The sequence below is a fragment of the Pavona decussata genome, unplaced genomic scaffold (genome assembly GCF_977016875.1).
Source record: "Pavona decussata unplaced genomic scaffold, jaPavDecu1.1 SCAFFOLD_353, whole genome shotgun sequence".
Lineage (NCBI taxonomy): Eukaryota > Metazoa > Cnidaria > Anthozoa > Scleractinia > Agariciidae > Pavona > Pavona decussata.
The window spans coordinates 575,298-594,880 of record NW_028145734.1 but is presented as its reverse complement, the minus strand read 5'-3'; the positions used below and the strand labels follow the sequence as shown (position 1 = coordinate 594,880).

General features: G+C 38.7%; 1 protein-coding gene across 1 annotated transcript; it reads right to left on the bottom strand.

Annotated features, from left to right (window-relative positions):
- Positions 1-3,690: 3,690 nt before the first annotated feature.
- LOC146453042 (GFP-like fluorescent chromoprotein cFP484) lies at positions 3,691-10,908 on the bottom strand. The gene is made up of 4 exons (XM_085097142.1): positions 10,786-10,908; positions 8,049-8,267; positions 5,293-5,502; positions 3,691-3,832 (listed from the first exon to the last, which is right to left on the bottom strand). Exons 1-4 carry the CDS (start codon positions 10,866-10,868, stop codon positions 3,691-3,693), a joined length of 654 nt encoding a protein of 217 aa, XP_084953268.1. The 5' UTR covers positions 10,869-10,908.
- Positions 10,909-19,583: the final 8,675 nt, after the last annotated feature.

The following is a 19,583-nucleotide window of genomic DNA, read 5'->3' as shown; positions in this document are numbered from 1 at the left end:
ATGCTCCCAACCTATTCCTTTGCAGAACAGTTGTTACTTAGTTCCCAATAGATCGGTTTTCAATTGAGTGTCGAAAGTAATTCGGGTTTGGTTTTGTTTCACTACGCTCTGTGATTGGTTGGCAAAACTCGCGCCACTTTCTCAACCAATGAGAAACCAAACCAAACCAATCGTGACTTGCCCAGACGCGCGCATTTTCCCGCGCTTGGCGCCGATAGCCTGCTCTAATTGGTTCATTGCGCTGTTTACGTCTTTTGTGATTGGCCAGAGTAATAACTTCGCTTTTGGTTTTACTACAATTAAATAAACTAATTAGAACTCAAAGCGAAAGCTTGCAACCAGCGCTAAATGGGAAAAGTGTGCCATCGGTACCAAACGCGGGAAAATGGACTGCTTGCACGCCTAGACCGAAAGCAGTCTCTTTCTTCACCGTAATTCTGTAGCGTGCGATAGATCTAGCGAGTGGCGACCCTCCTCGCTCAATTTTCTAATTTGCATAATTTTACCTTCACTTTGCAAGCGTGATCTGAGGAAAAAGTTAAAGGTACGACTGTTCACTGTCAATTGTACGCGTTGTCCTGGATAGAGTCTAAAACCACTTACGAGTGATTTCACAGTAAACTGGCGTCATTCTGACGTCGTGATGACAATGTTACCGTCATTTGTGCTCATTCGTGAGCACTCGTAATAGTAGTTTTATAGACTTTATCGTTTTTCTTTGCACTTTCGGATTGAATGATCGTATGGAGCCAATTCTTGAATCTCGAAGCTTTCTCATGACACAGCATTTTCCAGTTTACCTATTCAGTTAGCAGTGTGCTCTAAAACACTACTTTTTCTTTTTGCAGATATTAGTGAATGGCAGAAATAAAAAAAGAATAAATTAATATTGGTAATTGAACTGAGTGGAGTGCAATTTGGTCTGAAATCATACGCGTGGTTTCAAAATCAAACGAGCGCGCAGCGCGAGTTTGATTTGAAATCACAAGTACGATTTCAGACCAAAATTGCACGACACGAAGTTCAATTACCACTTAATTACATCCATTTTGAAATCACAGAGTATCATTGTCAATATTAATATTCTATTTGTGTTACTTCATTTCCATTTTGATGGGCTAAAGAAAGGATGCAATTTAGAGCAAAAAATGGTGCAATTTGGGAATAAATTGCATCATTTTGGACCAATCAGATTCCAAGGATCACCAGTGATTTCAAAATGGATGTAATTAAGAACGAAACATACAGAAAGCTAAAAGAACGTGCAACGAAAATCTATCGCGATCAAATCAGTGTTTTACAGTAGCTCGCGCGCTCATTGGCTGATTTCCATTGCCAATATGCGAACAAACACATGAATTTATAATTTATGCGATGTTGACGCAACGAACAAGAGCGGAGAGTTTGAAAACAACCAAACGTCAATCTGTCACTTTTCAATTAATAGAAACTCTCCCTTTTTTCCGTTAACCAATAAGAGAGCGAGACAAATGCTTGATTTTGTTCGTGTCACATTCAGAAAAATTTAAGTTTCTCGCATTTTTATCCTGCGTTTTGACTTCATTTTAACAAAAGCCAGAAGGGGCAAAAGGCTGGTTCACACGTGCGACTCAAACGCAAGAGCAAGCGCAAGCGACGATCACAGGTCGAACGCAAACGCAAGCAGAATGAGATCCGCACGCGTACTCCAAGATGGAGGTAATCTTGTTTCCAGGATCCGCGTTACCCTTGACCAGCAGTCAGGAAACGAGGACTCTGAGAACGAGATTAAAGATGGCGGAGGAGGACGCCATTTTGGTTTGAACGTGAACCGTAGAGGCATGGAACGAGTATTTGTCATCTTGCGTTTGCGTTTGCCCTTGCTTTGCCCTCGTTCACATGTGTAAAATGCAAATGCAAGCACAAGGAATTAAAAAATATTCCATTTCTTGCGTTGTCGCTTGCGTTTGTATTTGCGTTGTGGTAGTTCACAAGTGTGTTTGCTTGCGCTTGCATTTGCGTTTGCGGTTGCGTTGCTCGTGTGAACCAGCCCTAAGATGAAAATGACGTCGGGTTTTCATGCGTCTGTTGTGACAAAATTCATGATCAATCACAAGACAGACGCATGAAAAACTGACGTCAATTTGTTAACCAGAGAGACTTGATACCAGTACTTTCGCAGTCAGTTACTATGTTGACTTTTACAGTGATAGCAAATGAAATTGAAAATTTAAATATATATCATATTCAAACAATGACTTATAAGAGCAATGTTTAACATTTGTGACGGCATAGTTTAAGAAAAACATGTCTTTCAATCAAGACTAATTGGATGATTTTTCGCAGAACAGGCTAAATATTTTCTACCCAAACTCGTTATTACCTTAAAATCGTCACGTGTGACTGAATGCCCTGGCCGTGGTATCACGGTTTTCTAATAATAATTATTTGCACCGAGTAGCATCATCTTTTTAAAAATGGATCAGTATGAAAAGTTTTTGAAAGGCGAAAATGCAATAAACTAGAGTTGAATCGTATTCTTTTAATACGAGGCGTTCCTATGTGTGAAGGCAAAAAGTTATTTCTGAACTGCAACGGGAACAGTCCATGTTCTTTCGACTAAAGGCGATGGAAAGAGTCCTAAAGAAGTGGCCTTCCTCAGTTGCCAAGTTTTGGTTTCTGAACAGCTTAATAAGGCGAAATAGTAGGAAGCGCCGCGTTTCGAGTTCAAGACCTGTATTATAATATGCCCCACTGTTAGAAGCAGTTACGTGATTGGACTGTTACCTACAGATTGGTGATTATGCAAATTGCAGTGTTCTTGTAGGGCAGAAATAGTTTGGACGTTTTAAGGACGGTGCCTACTAATACAGAAGTATTTTTGCGCAGTTTATGACTATGCGGGAAAAGCAGATCTTAGCAAGAGCTATTGGAATCAAAAAAGAAAATTGGGGGTAACCAAGTATTTTTTGGAGATAATTAAGATACAATAATTCTAGAAGGCGCTAAAATACAAAGCATAATGTATGACATTTTTCCCCAAACTGAAGATTAATTATCTCTGAAAAATACATGGTTACCCCCAATTTTTTTGTTTGGATACCAAGAGCATTTGCTAAGTTCTGCTTTCTCCGCATAGTTTTAAACCGCACAAAAATATCCCTGTATCAAAATCATGTGCCTGTGATTTAGTTGATACAGTAATAGCAGTAGGTTAGTCAATAAATCCGCTAGCCTCCTTGAACGAAGAGATTCGCCTGGGAGGTACCAAAAAAGAAAGATTTCCAGTTTACTGGTTTATAAGTGTGGGGACTGAGGGGACGAAGAAGGCGAACAGTCGAGGTAGTGATTTTATTCACAGGAAACCTCACACCCTTATTGGATAAAGAGAAAGCACCACATGTAAACCAATCGTCACCAAAGTTTTTCTACTTTTTGTCTGTTTATCGAATATATCAAGGAATACAATTGAAGCTAAGAAACCAATCATTACAATCTAAAACCGGCCAAAAAAAAAATGAAAATTGTCTAGTCTCACAATACAATTAAAAATTATCGTCTATTTTCTGACAAACCACGAACACATGTTATCCTAATTCGGATTACATTCCTGAAAAATACGGCTTATGAATCTATCAGCATAAAAAAAAAAATTATAAGAGAACGACAAACTCTTTTTTCTCCTTGTTGCCTTGCCTTTTCAGCAAGATTTTACTTAGCCTTAGGCAGCTCAGAATTACGAGCAATAGCAATATCGTGCAGCTCAACATTGGTGTAATCTGTGTCATGCTTTAAAATCTCAATGCGGTGGTCTATGAAGTGATACTCTGGTAGCTCGACTTTCTTCTTCGCTCTGCAAAGGAACAAACGTTAATTTTTTTTGTATCAGTGATGCTGAGCTAGGTACACATGCAAAAAAAAAAAAAAAAAAAGAACAAACAGAATACGTTTTATGAACGAAAACTAAGCGTAGTCTGGGCCCAGTTGCTCGAAGCATGGTTAGCGCTAACCCGGGTTAAATACCATGACAACCTGTAGGTTTTAATACCTCTTAACCAATGGTTAGCGCTAACCATGCTTCGAGCAACTCAGCCCTAGCCTGAATGTTAATAAGGAGGTTCCGACGTTCATCTGATGGAAGATAATTTTACCGACTCATTCGCCTTCAATAAACTACTGCCCCGCGTAAATATTGAGTTCTCCCAAGTTAGAAGGCTTCCAGGGCCCCAATGTTAGAAAGCCGCTTTATCGCTAATCCCGGATTAAATGTTAACCAAGGTTTTCTTCTCGCTCGTTAAAAATGTTCTAAAAGCTGCTTTTAAGCTAAAGGTAAAGAAAAGTCTAAATGAAAATTGAAGTGAAAAATCTTTTGGAAAATGCTTATTGATTAGTAATTAAACTGGAATCAAACTTCACGTTTACCCAGGTTTTGCTTAATCGGGATTTGAACAACTGGAGACCGAGTTGTTGAAGAAAGACCATATCAAATTGTAGTTATACACCTAACTAAAACAGCAGCGAAAAGAAAGCCTAGAAAAACCAGGCTTGTTTGCCACGATTCCGTCCTAACTCAGCGGTAGAGAAGCCAACTGGATTCGACTGTCTTTGAGATGATTCAGAACCTTTTTGCTCTTTTGTTGTTGTTGTTGTTTTCTTTTTTTTTCCAGATTAATTGTTCATTTCTAGCACTTTTCGCAAAGTACGAACGTTGGGTTTTACCATCAGCAGGAGTTGTTAATGTAATTTACTAGCCACCGTAAAGAGATTTGGGTGCTGACCGGATTCATCTCGGTCTGTTGATTAAACCAAACATTCGTTTCCACTTCCCCACCGACGCAGTACCACAGTTTCTTTGGAAACTAACTCCCTTACCAATTTATGGATAAAGGGGAGGGGGTAGTTGCCAAAAACAATGCGCGGCTAAGTCGGTGGAGGAGTGGAATGAAATGTTTGTTTTTATCTTCTTAGTTAATCAACTTGTCATCTCTTCTAACGGCAGCCTATTTACCTTATGAACTATACTGATAAAACCAAACATTCGTCCCTAACCCCTGAATGGCCCATTTTACAGTTGTGTGCCAAGTGACCTGGCCTTGGATTGTAAGCGAGGCTGGGGGTGACCTTGTTTTGATACAAACTTGACTGCTTTTCATATGTAGCTCATGCTGTTCCAGTATGCTAACTAGTTTGCTCATACATACGAAAAACTGAGGTTTGTATCAAAACAAGGTCACCCCCAGCCTCGCTTACAATCCAGGGCCAGGTCACTAAGCACACAACTGCAAAATGGCCAATTTACACATGTAAACTTACTTATAAGTAGTCCTGAAGTCCGCTCTGTAATGACCACCTCCTTGCAGCTGGAGAGCCATATTAACATCACCCTTCAGCACCCCATCACGTGCATACATTTTCTCAGTGGATGGCTCCCATCCCAGTGTCTTCTTCTGCATGATTGGGCCATTAGCAGGAAAGTTCACACCGTGAAATCGAACATCGTAGATGAACAAGTTTCCCATCATACTGCAACGCGCAAAGCAGATATAATCAATAAATCATCACCATGGATAAGGTATCCGCAAAGCCAACTTAGTGGGCATGCGCGCGTTCAACAATGTTGAACACGGAGGCGAAAAGAATAATAATAATAATAATAATAATTACAATAATAATAATAATCATCATCATCATTAATATCATCATTATTCCGCCTGAGATGAAAGACATATCTTAAGTTACGTTCGCAATCGTAAAATAAATAGTACAAGGCTGAAAATTATATTTAAAAATAAGCCTATTCACAAACACATTTCACAAACGCAGTTCTGTTTCTAAGATGATACTTTGTTTCTTCCTTTTTTGGAATGCAACATTGTTGTTCACAACTGAGAAGAAAAGAAATGTTGGACGATGTGGAAAACGATATTTGATGGTAACCAAACTTAAAGTAAAATAAATAAATAAATAAATAAAAAATAAATAAATAACTTTTATTTACCCTCGGCAGCGTTTATAGCACAAGTGCTGGTGGGGCCGAGCATTAAACTTCATAAAGAAATAATACAAATTGAAAATAACATGGTTAAAAATCCCAACTGGCAGGAGGCAGACCAGCTGGCTATTTACAAGCGCGTCCGAGGAGTTGAACTCGGGGCCACTGAGAAACAACTCCAGCTAGCAGTCAGAGCGGGACTTGAACCCGGATTTCAAGTCCGGCGCCCTGACCACTCGACCACGCTGCCTCCTCACTTCGCTTAACATCGTTCAGCACCATGGAACACTGTGCAACGTGGTGGCCAAACGAGTGCAACACTCATCAGCGTTGGATCAGCAACAGTGTTGGGCGATGTTGCATCTGTTTGGCCGGGGATTAAGGACCCAAATGATAGATCAGAGAATTAACTCTGCGGTGTATACACTTTAGCAACTTACAATGCAGAGTTAAAAATTTTGCGGAAATTTATTTTCTACATACTTTTAAATTTGACGATGAAGAGGACGTGTAAACCGACGGTATTTTGCGTTGCAGACTCTGTGTTGGCCTGGGTATGCCGATAAAGCTTTCTTTTGTGATTTTTGTATTGTAGGCGCCCTGGTAGGCACCCAATAGATTTCGTCCCCATAAATTTTTCGACGACATCTGTCTCAATGAAACTTTGGAATGAAGTTGTTCACATCATCAAGCATGCAAGTTGAGGATCTTACAAAATATGTCTAAACGTTTCCGAGATTTTTTAAAAAGGCACGAAAATTAAAAATTACAAAAAAAAAAAAGTCAATGCGAACGATCTCAGAAAAAGTCTCTTTCTCGACTGAACGCACAAGAGAAAATCAGTCATTAAAACTTTGCTGGCTTCAAACGACATTCTGAGAATAATCATTGGCATACAGCTCACCATTACCACACAAATACTCCGTTTTAAATTTTTTTTTTAAAAAAATTAAGAAAAAAAATGATTTATTTGAAATCCAACGTAAAATTTTTTTCTTGTCCATTTCATTTGTCATATACCTTAATTCAAGGATTTGGTGGTGGCTTTTCTAATACAAATCCGGGTGGCGCAAAATTTGCAATTTATTGATTTCGAGCTAGTAGGTTTTGGTTAACGCCGTTATAGTTATATCAATTTTCCCATAATATCAATCATGACAAACTTCAATCCAAAACCAGTAACTGCTGTAAAATTTCAGATCTATCGCTACCGCCGAAGAAGTGAGGTATGGCGGTTTAAAAAGTGTAGCGATTATGATGGATACTTTTCTTAATCATATAACATAAAAAGTACCAAATTAAAGGCCACTCGCGACACCAGTATCAATTTATATAAGGTGAAACCAACGCACAATTTTTAAGTTGTCTGTGTCTTTCTTGTCCTCGGTGGTTAATATTTAGAGAGATGCTGGATGATTAATAAATCAATCAATCAATCAACTTTGTTTAATGAGGGTGACACTAAATACTCTGTTACGACTGACAAACCTGTGGTCCCTCAGCTTCCGGACCGAATTGGAATTTGGAAATTTTGGTTTTTTAGGAGAGGGGAAAACCGGAGTACCGGAGAAAAACCACTCGGAACAAGGACGAGAACCAACAACAAATTAAACTCAACCCACATATAACGCCAAGTCCGGGAATCGAACCCGGGCCACATTGGTGGGAGGCGAGTGCTCTCACCACTGCGCCATCCCTGCTTCCGCTTTCAAAAATCATGCCTTCAGATTTGTAGTTGAAAGTATGCTTAATAGATTTTGCAATAATGTTCAGTCAATAAAAAGACTCGTCAGATAGAAGGGAGGGTAACAATTCAAATTAAACGGATAAAATTTACTCTTAAACTCAGTTTTCAACTTCTCCACTCACATAATTGCGTTCGACGTAGTAAAAACGTAGTCCTAACACAGATTGGAGTCGAGATTGTATGGGACAACGAATGAATGGATCTTGGGACGCGTAATCTGATATCCCCCGCAGATTTTGAACTTGGCAAAGGAGAGAGAGCCTGGGATCGTGATTATTGAACGCACTCCCTAATCTTTGATTATTGCTAGTTTTATATCATGCTATAAACCTTATGTGGCTGGTTGCTGTACAAACGGCTTGGTCTTCAAATATTATGCTTCTTTCCCAGGAATACCCTTCAGGAAACGTCTTCTTGAAATAGTCTGGTATGTCGGCTGGATACTTGGTGAATGCTCTGTTGCCGTACATGTATGCTGGTGTCAAGAGGTCGAAAGAGAACGGCAGAGGTGCACCGTTAGTGACTTTGAGCATCATAGACTGCACTCCCCTAAAACACAGAGCGCAATTAAAAACGATCAGAAAATGTAGCGCTCATGTATGTTGATGAAATTTTTTTTCATTAAAAATACACATGTACATCGCAAGTAATGACGATGAAAAATCCGGTCGGTAAAATCAAATATAACAGGCGTTATCAGATTTTGTACGCCTCCCAAAACTGCATGCGTTAGTGTCACATGCAGATCACCTTAACTAAGGTACAGGTTGTATCGGCAGAAAAGTGTAAATAGTGTGTAAATGGAGTGTAAATAAACTATTTTTATATTTGAATGGGAAAGACTATAGGATATGTGTTTTGCGAAAAAAAGTCGGCAGAAACTATTTTACCTTTCAAGATGAAGAGAAAAATATTTTTCGAATTTTAATGCCGCTAAGTAAGCGTTGACTACTTCTATTACCACCGAAATTCACCGCAGTTTGTCAAGTTAGTGACGCATAAAAGCGGAGTACAATTTCCGTGTATTCCCGTGCAATTTTAAACACACACTCGCGAACCGTGGATCAACGCAGTTCTGTTCAGTTCTTTAGAAAATCGGTTCCACCCTAATTCCGAGAAACTCCAACAAATAAAATTTTTTCCTTGTCGTCATCAAATTTAAACAGTGTATAAAATCCACCAAAATCAAGGCATTCAGGAAAGAAAGAGTTGGTAATTCGGCCTCAAGCGATCCGGCGTAGCTCCAACTGATATAACCAACAAGAGATATGATTAAAGGATCTCGATAGCACACAAAGCAACTAAGAGGCCATTGAACAGGGATTGACGCGTTGAAATCTTTAACCTTTACTGATGAGGTGTCTAACGTCAGTATGAAAAGGGCAATCTCAGTCTTGTTTTGTCCTTAATATGTTCTTAAAATATTGGCTAAAATTCTCAAACTAAACACTGTTATCAAAAGGCTCCAATAAAACAAACTTATTGTACCAAAGTGACTCGTGATTGTAAGAGAAAGATAAAACTACGATAAGTTCAAGTTCAAACACATGCAAAGAGAAGATAAGCACTGCTCGTAGTAAGCTACAGCTATTCGAGGCGAGCAGTGGTTTTGACGCATAACAAATAACAGTAGTTCAACCTTACAGAATCAAAAAAGTAACTTACAATACAGTAGCAGGTAAAACGAGAGAAAGGAAAAGACAATGACAAAGAATTAGGACTAGATGTGTACAGTTAAAGAAACGAGATTTACGATTTACGATATATTCTTTTAATCATTAACAGGCTACTTAAATTTCAACACCAACCCGTTAACTCAAACTATTTTTTTTTTATTTCCCTTGGGAGTTCAAGTTAGTAAGGTCATTAATTATCAATTCCCATCCTGATTATTCCACCGTATAAATTCATTTGAATTCAAATCACTCATGATTGACAGTTTGTCAAACTCCAAGATTGATTTCAGACATTGAAAATACAGACCACAAAGAGTCACATGCGAAATTTCTTAAGGACTGAATGCTTCGTCAACATCTTCTTCATATTTGCTGTATTTTTCATTTACACCTGCAAAACCCGCTGAAGTTCTGAAATTTTCCTTTGCATTATGTGAGAGGGCAAAACGTAGCAGATATTTTGAAAACACTGGGCAAAGGCACGAGCTTCGTGATATTTTTTTGGTAAGACCGCTTTTCCGTTCATTTTACAATCTGATGATACCATACGGGGCCTGTCTTTCAATCTTGTATGCCTCAAGGAGAGACAGTTCAATGACAAGTTTATCCTTTCAAGTGTTATGCGCGGAGTACATATGGACGGATACAAATAGAGCCAGCTGGTGGGTAGCAATAACTGAAATTATTGATACTTTTGAGGCTTTTAAGAGAAGGATTAAACTAGCACAGAAGGGTTTTAGCGTTATGTGAAGTGACGAAAGTTGAAAAACTTGATTTGCAAGTGTTTTCTGTTGTGATAAATTCATCGAAATACTCGTAGAGATCCAAGGGCCTCTAAAGGGTCACCCGCCTCTCCGAGCTACTCCTGGCGACCGACCGGTTAACTCAGTTGGTAGAGTGTCGGACTACCGTGCGGGAGGTCGCGGGTTCAAACCCCGGCCGGACCACCACTCAGGGTCTTTAAATAACTGAGGAGAAAGTGCTGCCTTTGCTCTGACATCTGCAAATGGTTAGACTTTCTAGTCTTCTCGGATAAGGACGATAAACCGTAGGCCCCGTCTCACAAACCTTGTTTGTAAATAACTCTGTGGGACGTTAAAGAACCCACTCACTGTTCACAAAGAGTAGGGGACGTAGTTCCCGGTGTTGTGGTCTGGTCTTTGTGCGTATATTCCGTATATCCCGGGTCCGCAGTAATTGGCCTTAGCTGTTGCGGTATCCTTGTCCATATTGGACAAAGCTAAATAAATAAATAAACTTTTCCTACACTTCCTTACAAAACCCCGAGAAAACGATGAAGAACAAAAACACCCAACTAATCACTCTTCGAACAAAAGCTGCAAAACTAAAATTAAAAAAAAAAAATTAAATGTTTCGCAATTCTCACTTACTCGAAAGGGTTGCCTTTTCCTTCGCCTTTAACCGTGAAGCAGTGCCCGTTAACAGTGCCCTCTAAATTCAGCTTAGTCATCATTTCGGCCTTCGTAATCACACTCTGTGAGATAGAAAAAGGACGTTATAATTGAGGTGGGTCGATATATCGATACCAAATACTCGATATCATGGATACTCAGATTTCCTTGAAAAAAATCGATACTTGCGAGAAATATTAGTCTCCTACGCAGCCGTTCTTAGTGTCGTCACGCAACGCTCCGTTTGTGGGGAGGAGCGTTGCGTGACGCGTGATGACACTAAGAACGGATGCATAGGAGACTAGAGAAATATCGACTGTTTCGATTCCTCTCGATACTGTTCATTTGATCTCTTACTTGAATATTTGAAGGCTGTTTTAGTGCCGAAAACCAATATTTTTCCGTTTGTGTATGTGCTGTTGTGCTGAGCTCGACTGTTGCTAGGCCGGCTGTGTGCTTTTGTTTAACGCTAACGAACCATAAAAAATGTTTTAAAAGCCATAGGTGATAACATCACAGAAAAGTCTTAGATGATGATGACGTCATAATATCGGTATCGATATCGATATCGCAAAAAATGCCAAATATCGATAAATATCTGTGACTCGTATCGGATCGGTTTGAAAAAACTGGTATCGGTATACCATTGATTATAATAATTTCGTCCGCTTTACTGTGGCGTATTCTGCGGGCTAAAATGGAGAATTCAAGGGGCTGAAATATATTTTAAGCCCGCTGCACTGAGCCAATGGAAAACAAGAAAATAACGTAGCCAGCCAGTCAGAACTGGAAACCATTCAACCGTTCGCGCCGTTTTCTTGCTTGTTTTAATTATTGTAGGCGTTGTCATCTGCAAAGCTATTGTTTTGAGCTACAAAATGACTGAATAACCTAACGAAAAGCAAATTCTCAGTCTTCTTGGCTTGATGAAGAGGACTTATAGAAACTCGTGAGTGATGGAGGAAATAATTCCTGTAGTAGCTCCCTGGCCGGCGGCGAGGTGAATGCAAATTTGTCTTCGTCGAATGGAACCCGCCCAATTCAGGCTATTATCCCAAATTCTCAGTTTAGTAATTGCGTAATTAATTTTAACACTAGACTTGCTTACAAGTCGAGCTTAGAGAGCGCGAAGCGCGATCGTCAGAGCTCGAGCGAGCGAGCGCGGAGCGCGCGAGCGAGCGAGAGCGCCAGGTCCATTCAAAGAGAAGCAAGCAAGCGACTTTGAGAAAGTCTATTTTAACACTTGTAGGTGATTACTTCTTCGCTGTTTAAAAAAATTCTATTATTTTCGTTTTGAGAAGTTAGAATCAAAGGTTCTTTTTAAAAAATTTGAGGTGTTCTGCCGACGTTCTAAGCTTATGTGGCAATGGAAACTTTACGCACCCGAACATCAACTCTGTTGTTATACTAATTACCCCACAATAGTAAACGATAAAACAAAATCATTGACAAAAAGCAAGAACAACATTTTTCAGTGCACCACTTACCATGATGGAGGATATAGAGCAAGAAAGTGAACCTTTCAACAGTGGTTGTGCACGCGTTCAAATCACCAGAGTGAATGGGTCTTCAGGCCAACAAACGCTGCTTTAAACCAGGGTGTCACACCCAATCTCTACTTTAACCAATCACAGAAACGGACACCCTTTTGAAAAGCATGAAGTCTGGTAATTAAATATAATAATAAAATAAGTTAATTGCTTTTTCTCACAGCCGGTATTTAAGGGATCACTCGTTCCACAGACGAACAGTAGAAGCAGCGACATCCGGGATATTTCTTGCGAGTGCAATCTCGCCCACCTGACAAAATTAATGTGTGCCACATTGAGGAAGGTTTTAAAATAAACTGTTCACCAGCCTTGATCTCAGCGCCGTCAACTAATTGTCTTCGCCCTTTTAACATCAGACGTGTTTAATATTTTCTTCGGAATTGTAGACTAAGAGCACTGCTGCAATATCATTCCGTGCGGTCAACTCTGAATTGTTCTTAACCGCCCTACTATTAAATCCTTTTAATTTGTCCTGAACAAAAGATTGTAATACCCATATTAACAAAAGACCTACAGGTTTCTTAAAAATGCGGAAAAAGGTCAACTAACATGCATTTTCGTAAAAGGTTTTAAAATAAATTGTTCACCAGCCTTGATCTCAGCGCCGTCAACTAATCAGGTTTTTGTCTGACAAAAGGACACCCTTTTAACAACAGACATTTTTAATATTTCTTGGGAATTGTGGACTAAGAGCACTGCTGCAATATCATTCCGTGCGGTCAACCATGAGTTGTTCTTTAACCGCCCTACTATTAACTCCTTTTAATCTGTCCTGAACAGAAGATTGTAATACCCATATTAACAGAAGACCTAAAGAATGGATCCCTGCTTTCGTCAAGGTTATTACACTGAATTTAAAACAAATTTTACCGCAATAATCGGACGAATACTGCGGAATCTTGACTGAAAACGCCTCCATCTATAACTGCACAGGCTACCCAATTAATATGTGCCACAATCAAGACGATTTTACGGTGAATTGTTCATGTTCACCAGCCTTGATCTCACCGCCGTCAACTAATTATTTTCGTCAGACAAAAGGATACCCTTTTTCATTAAACAAGAGAAAAAATATGAAAATTTTGAGCTAATAAACTCTTGGTGGCAAATGATTGCTAATGTTAGTCTCAGCAATGTCTCTAAAAGGCGTCTTTTACGCCAATTTTGTTCTCGGGAGGATTCCCAGGAAATGGAGTGACCAAAACTTAAACAATGTTTAGCTAACGCAGAAAGAACGCTCGTTAAGCTGACCCGTTTGGCTTCTTCCTGATCCAACTATCTACCCCTGAGTCTCCGAGAATGCACATTAGTCAGCCATAAGTTGTTCTTAACGGCGTCTGCAAAATCATTTTAATTTCTTCAGAACAAAAGGTATTACATTTGACAGAAATTCGGATTTAGTCACGTAAAGAAAATCTGCAGGTTTCTTCGAAAAATTATGTCAGCTAAAAATTTCGTAACGCTGGAAAACTACTTTCTTTTGTTTCCGAAGGTCAAATACGTGGTTGAAAATAAGAAGAAAGGTCAGCTAGCTTGCTTTTGTCCGCAAAATGTGGGCTCAAAAATTTCGTAACACTGGAAAAGTATTTCGTTTTGTTTTCGAAGGAGTAAATATGTTTCTTAAAAATGCGAAAAAAGGTCAACTAACATGCATTTTCGTAAAAGGTTTTAAAATAAATTGTTCACCAGCCTTAATCTCAGCGCCGTCAACTAATCAGGTTTTCGTCTAACAAAAGGACACCCTTTTTAACAATAGACATGTTTAATTTTTCTTGGGAATTGTAGGCTAAGAGCACTGCTTCAATATCATTCCGTGCGGTCAACTCTGAGTTGTTCTTAATCGCTCGTACTATTAAATCCTTTTAATTTGTCCTGAACAAAAGATTGTAATACCCATATTAACAGCAGACCTAAAGAAAGATCCCTGCTTTCGTCAAGGTTATTACATTGAATTTGAAACAACTTTTACTGCAATAATCGGACGAATAACGCTGAAACTACTGCGGAATCTTGACTGAAAACGCCTCCATCTATAACTGCACAGGTTACCCAATTAACATGTACCACAATCAAGACGATTTCATGGCAAATTGTTCACCAGCCTCGTCGCCGTCAACTAATTATTTTCGTTAGACCAAAGGACACCCTTTTTATTTAACAAGAGAAAAAAAAAAATGCAAATTTTGAGCTAATAAACTCTTGGCGGCAAATGAACGCTAATATTAGTCTGCCACGTCTCTAAAATGTGTCTTTTACGCCAATTTTGTTCTTGGGAAGATTCCCAGGAAATGGAGTGACCAAAACGTAAACAATAATGTTTAGCTAACGCAGACTTTTGCCGTTGTTATGCTGTACCGCTTTCTGGTGTTCTTTTAGCCATGAAGCAAATTTGCTTTTCGTTTCACCAATAAACCATACGCAAAAATGGCTGGCATTTTAAAATTCTTTTGTCTGCATTCAAATTAGCCTCATGGAAATTCGGATTTAGTCACGTAAAGAAAATCTGCAGGTTTCTTCGGAAAATTATGTCAGCTCTAAATTTCGTAACGCTGGAAAACTATTTCCTTTTGTTTCCGAAGGTCAAATCTGTATTGTAAGTATAGTAAATATCGTTAGTACTGTAAGTATAGAGCGTTTTCATTCACGTGACTACTGACCATATTGGTTTACTGAAACAAAAGAAAGTATTTGCATAAAAATAGAATTCAATTCCCAGAGGTTTAGTTTGGGACACCAACATGGCCGTTGTGACGTCCAATGAAAACACTCTATAGTAAGTAATGTTGGTATTGTAAGTCATATTGTAATCATTGTATTTTCATTAAAAAAAAACAAAAAACCATAAAGACAGAGCCACTCTCGGCTCTTGCACTAATGCACGCGCACAAGGACATAATCATTGACGGGGAGGCCCTGGCTCGTGAGTTTGGCGGCAAGAAAAACAGGTGCTAAACTTCGGATTCACATTAAACTTGACTTGAGACACTAAGCTCGGAATTCAGTCCAGTAGTACTGGATTGTACTGTATAATCTCTTGTGACTTCAAATAAGTTAGCTGTCGGTAATGATATGGCAGAGAATTAACTCTATGTACCGCATGTTGTAGTGCTAAGTAAACATTTTCCTACTTTAAGCGTTAGCCCTAGAAAGGAGAGAGATAATAGTTTATTAAAACACCCTTGGCAGGAAATATGAGACCACACGAGGCAAAGAAAAACATCTTTGAAATCAGCGGAAATCGAATCAAACGACTTTCGGATTTAATAGCCGTTACGTTGCTCTACCGACTGAACTATAAGGCTAGAAATGAGTAAAGTCTCTTATTTCCTTACTTTGGCTAACGCTCAGTGGGAAATTCATAGCTTCACTTACGCTGCAGAGTTAATTTTGTGATCTACCATTTGTACCATTAGTGCTACAGGCACAACATTCGATTCGTCAGTTGTATCCTTAGTTGTCAATACTCAGTCAAACAGAAACAGAGAGAGACGGGAGAGGGGCGCATACACGAGGGGGGGGCGCTTATTCGAGAATTCACGGTGTACTTGGACGTTCAAATTTGGTTCATTTCTTAAGAAAAACGTGCTACGAGGTTCTGTATATCAGCGTCAGTATTTGCAATACAATCTTAGAACTGTAAATAGTTTGAATCCAGGAGTTTTATAGTAAGAACTGTAAATTATGATCATCCGGTAGGCTCGATTATCAGCCGCTGCTCAGGAAATGAGCCCACACTCACACCCGAAGAGCTCTCAGTCGACGGGGCTCGAGGGGGACGCGGCAATCCGGGGGAGCGTAGTCTAGAGAAGGTGGTGTCTGTTGACGTTTCGGTCAGTCAACGCGGTTTGAGGTGACGTTGACTTTCGTTTCGTTTCTAAAATTACACTCACCCGGATGATCATAATGAACCTTGAAAAGACCAAATCACTGTGAAAAGCGGTTACTATGACGACTGCATTCAGATGCAATTAAGGCTAAAGCTCGTATCAATAGGCCCTTTTCACGGTTAACTCTGCTCATTTGCATTACAATGAAATCTAGCATGTATGTGAGTCAATTTCGGGCTATTTTGTAGTTTAAGCCCGAAATTGCCTCGCATCCACGTTAGATAACACTGTAATGCAAATGAGAAAAATTAACCGTGAAAAGGGCTATTAAATGATGTATTTCGAATGAGACATGACTGATGGTTTTAGAGAGTAAAGCCGTAATAGACCAGCTAAGTTCAAAAACGCTTTTGGTTTGTGTGCAAAATCGTAGTTATTGAACAACTCGACGGGAACTGCAACAAATTTTCCAGTTTTTCCTTTGCCAGGTGTTTAGCCAAAGCAACACCATTAACGAACTCTCATCATAGCTGCGAAAAATTTAACATTTCTGAAGCCATTAATCCATTTCTCAGTCCGTGCAGCAAATCAACGATCAGCTTTCCCTCATTTATTTAAAATACAACCACAAATTCATGTGTTTTGCCGCGCGAAACAGCAGCGAAAAAAAACAATTGTTAATAAGCTGAATAGTCAAGGGTATTTAAATAACTTAACTCGTAAACCAGGTTTAAAAAAATTTGCGCACGATCATAACAAATATGCCGCTAATAAGTCCGCTGGATTTCGAAGAAGAAATTCGCAAATTCCGTGAACAATCTGAAAAACTGCCGGCGATAAACAAGGCGAACTGTTTTGGAAAAGTCTGCGCAAATGACGGAAATTTTTACGAATCGCTGAAACTTCCTGAAATATCAACCGCTGTAAGACTATCGCGAAGAAAAATCAGGAAGAAGGCCAAGAAAGCAGAGAAGTCTTCTGAGGTGCAAAAAGTCAAGAAACGGAGAGTGTCGCCGATAAGAAGAATGACAGGAGAGACAACCGTTTCGTTCTCCATAGTTTCAAGTGCCAATGGTTCGAGGAACATCGTAATTCAAAGGAAGTTATCTCCAGGAAGTGTGGATCGACAAGAAACTGACTGCTAGGAAGTGCAACATGCGGTGTTTGCTGACAAAACACTAGGTTAACTCTAATCAACGTTTATTTTAAATTCTGCAATTCACTTCAATGTCCCTTCGTAAATAAATTATGGAAACCGCATTTCAAGCCACAAAGTAAATTTTCTCATAAAGATGTTTACGCACAAGAGGAATAAAATAACGTAAAGGTATCAAGTGCTATCCGCATCAAAAGTTTTTCGGATATGCTTAAAAATGTTTTTACTAATTTAACTTACAACACAAGAAACTGATACTTAAATCGGTAAAAGAATAATTGTCAAGAAGCGTTTATATAGTTTGTTTCCAGTTTTATTTATTTTTTATTATTATTTTTAGGAAATGTCCTCAGCATGGACTCTCGCGTTAATTCTGTGTTTATTTTCAATAAAAAAAGTAGCGTATATAAACAGTACAGTTGTGTAAGGCTCCCTTAAAATTGTTTTCAATTTCTGAGAATTGCTTTTAATTATAGGTGACGAAGTGTTTCAAACTGAAAAACACTTTAATAGACTGCTAAAAACAGTTTTCCTCGAAGCACATAGATTATTTATTACTCTAATTAAGAGACTGTATTGAAATCTTTGATGATTAAAGGGCAGAGACATCATTATCACGAGCTTTTTTTAAAAATTCTTTTTCATGTAAATTTGCTATGGTGAACAACACACGGTCCATCAAGCAGTTATATAGGAACACGGCTATATACCTCTTCAAAGGCAGCTAAATGAAAATTACTCTTAAGGTGATTCCCTCGAAATAAATTAAGTTCTCGGGAAAATTTCCTCAAACTTTCTTTCTGTGATTGTTTACTGCTATGTATTATCGCGCCCGCAAAAGAGCTGCAATCCTCTCAAGTGCCCCACATCAATTTCTTGCAATATTCGCTTTCAAATATGAGTCCACTGGATCAGTTCTTGCCATGTCTGGTGGTAACAGAAATTACATAGATTAAGCAGAACTTAGAAAAACGTTCTACATAGACTATATGAAGCATAAGCAGCAATTAAAGATAAAATTCTTGGTAGGGACGCACAAAACACTCTTTTTTTTTTACTAAAATTTCAAAACGTAAAGAGGATAATAATTAAATTAAAATAAAAATGTAAAAAAGATAGGTAACCGTGCTCGTTTAGGAAAAAATAACCAATTTTTAACCTGAGGGCGCTATATAGGCGGATTGCATTGACCATTTCACGAGCGCGCGTTCGATATAAGATGACAGATACCCAACGAGGCGCCGTTATGTTTTATTTTAATTCATAGTGTTTTAGACCGTTTTATAGTTGCACTCTTTTCAAGTATTTTCCCTGTATTTTGTGTATGTGCGTTTACTATCGTTCCTTGGTCTGAAAGTTGAATAGCTTCATTTAACATTTTAGATTGCTTAGTTTTATTTTTCAAGATATTTCTTAATTTTGTCGTTTTACTTATTTTACAGATACTGAAATTTTCTAATGTTAATAACACGTTCTAAAACAAAGTGCGATATTCTAAAACGTCAAAAATTTGCAAAAAATTGAGTACTTTACCAAAACTGATCCCTGCCTGTAAAATTTGAGGCAAATAGGGATACATTTTCCATAGTTAAAAGCACATGTTGTTCGATGGCCCGAATATATGAGGAGGAACCGACCTTCTTTCTTCTTTCGTTTGTGCTCCATCATCTTGTCAGCTGCCACCATCCAAAAAAAAATGGAAATTAAGTGCTAACAAAAGGCTAAATTACGAGAGAAGCAATGCTCCGATTTTCACAAGTCGAATATTTGACGCCATTTTGATTTCTGTTCATTCTTCCCGCCAAATTTCAAATTTGGCGCACGGGCTGAAATTTCAGCCTGGGCTGGCAGGCCGGACTAAAATTCGCCATGTAATCGCAACAAAATTCCAGCCCGCCTACCGGGATGAAATTTCAGCCCGGGCTGAAATTCGCCATGTAATCAGCCAACTGTCAGGCAAATCGGGCACGAATCAGAGCTGTAACCTTATAAGCGAAAGAAAAGAACAGACTACAGAACGAGCCTGGCTTGATATAACAAGTAAAACCAATTTAAAATCTAAAATTTGTGCTCCGAAAAAAAAAAAGCCGTTAATACTGCATTGTTACAACCAGTTTACGTAACTTGATTTAAACGTGACATTGAAAAATCAGATCATTTTAACAAACTCATTTGAACATTTCTCTTTTTTAGAAACTAATTGAATGTTCTCTTGAACTCTTGTACTCATGAAGGAGTAAAAAA

Coding starts and splice junctions, on each gene's coding strand:
- LOC146453042 (XM_085097142.1), bottom strand. CDS start 10,868: ATGATGACTAAGCTGAATTTAGAGGGCACTGTTAACGGGCACTGCTTC. Junction 8,268..10,785: donor GGAAAAGGCAACCCTTTCGA/GTAAGTGAGAAT, acceptor TCTGTGTTTTAG/GGGAGTGCAGTCTATGATGC. Junction 5,503..8,048: donor ACAGCAACCAGCCACATAAG/GTTTATAGCATG, acceptor TGCGCGTTGCAG/TATGATGGGAAACTTGTTCA.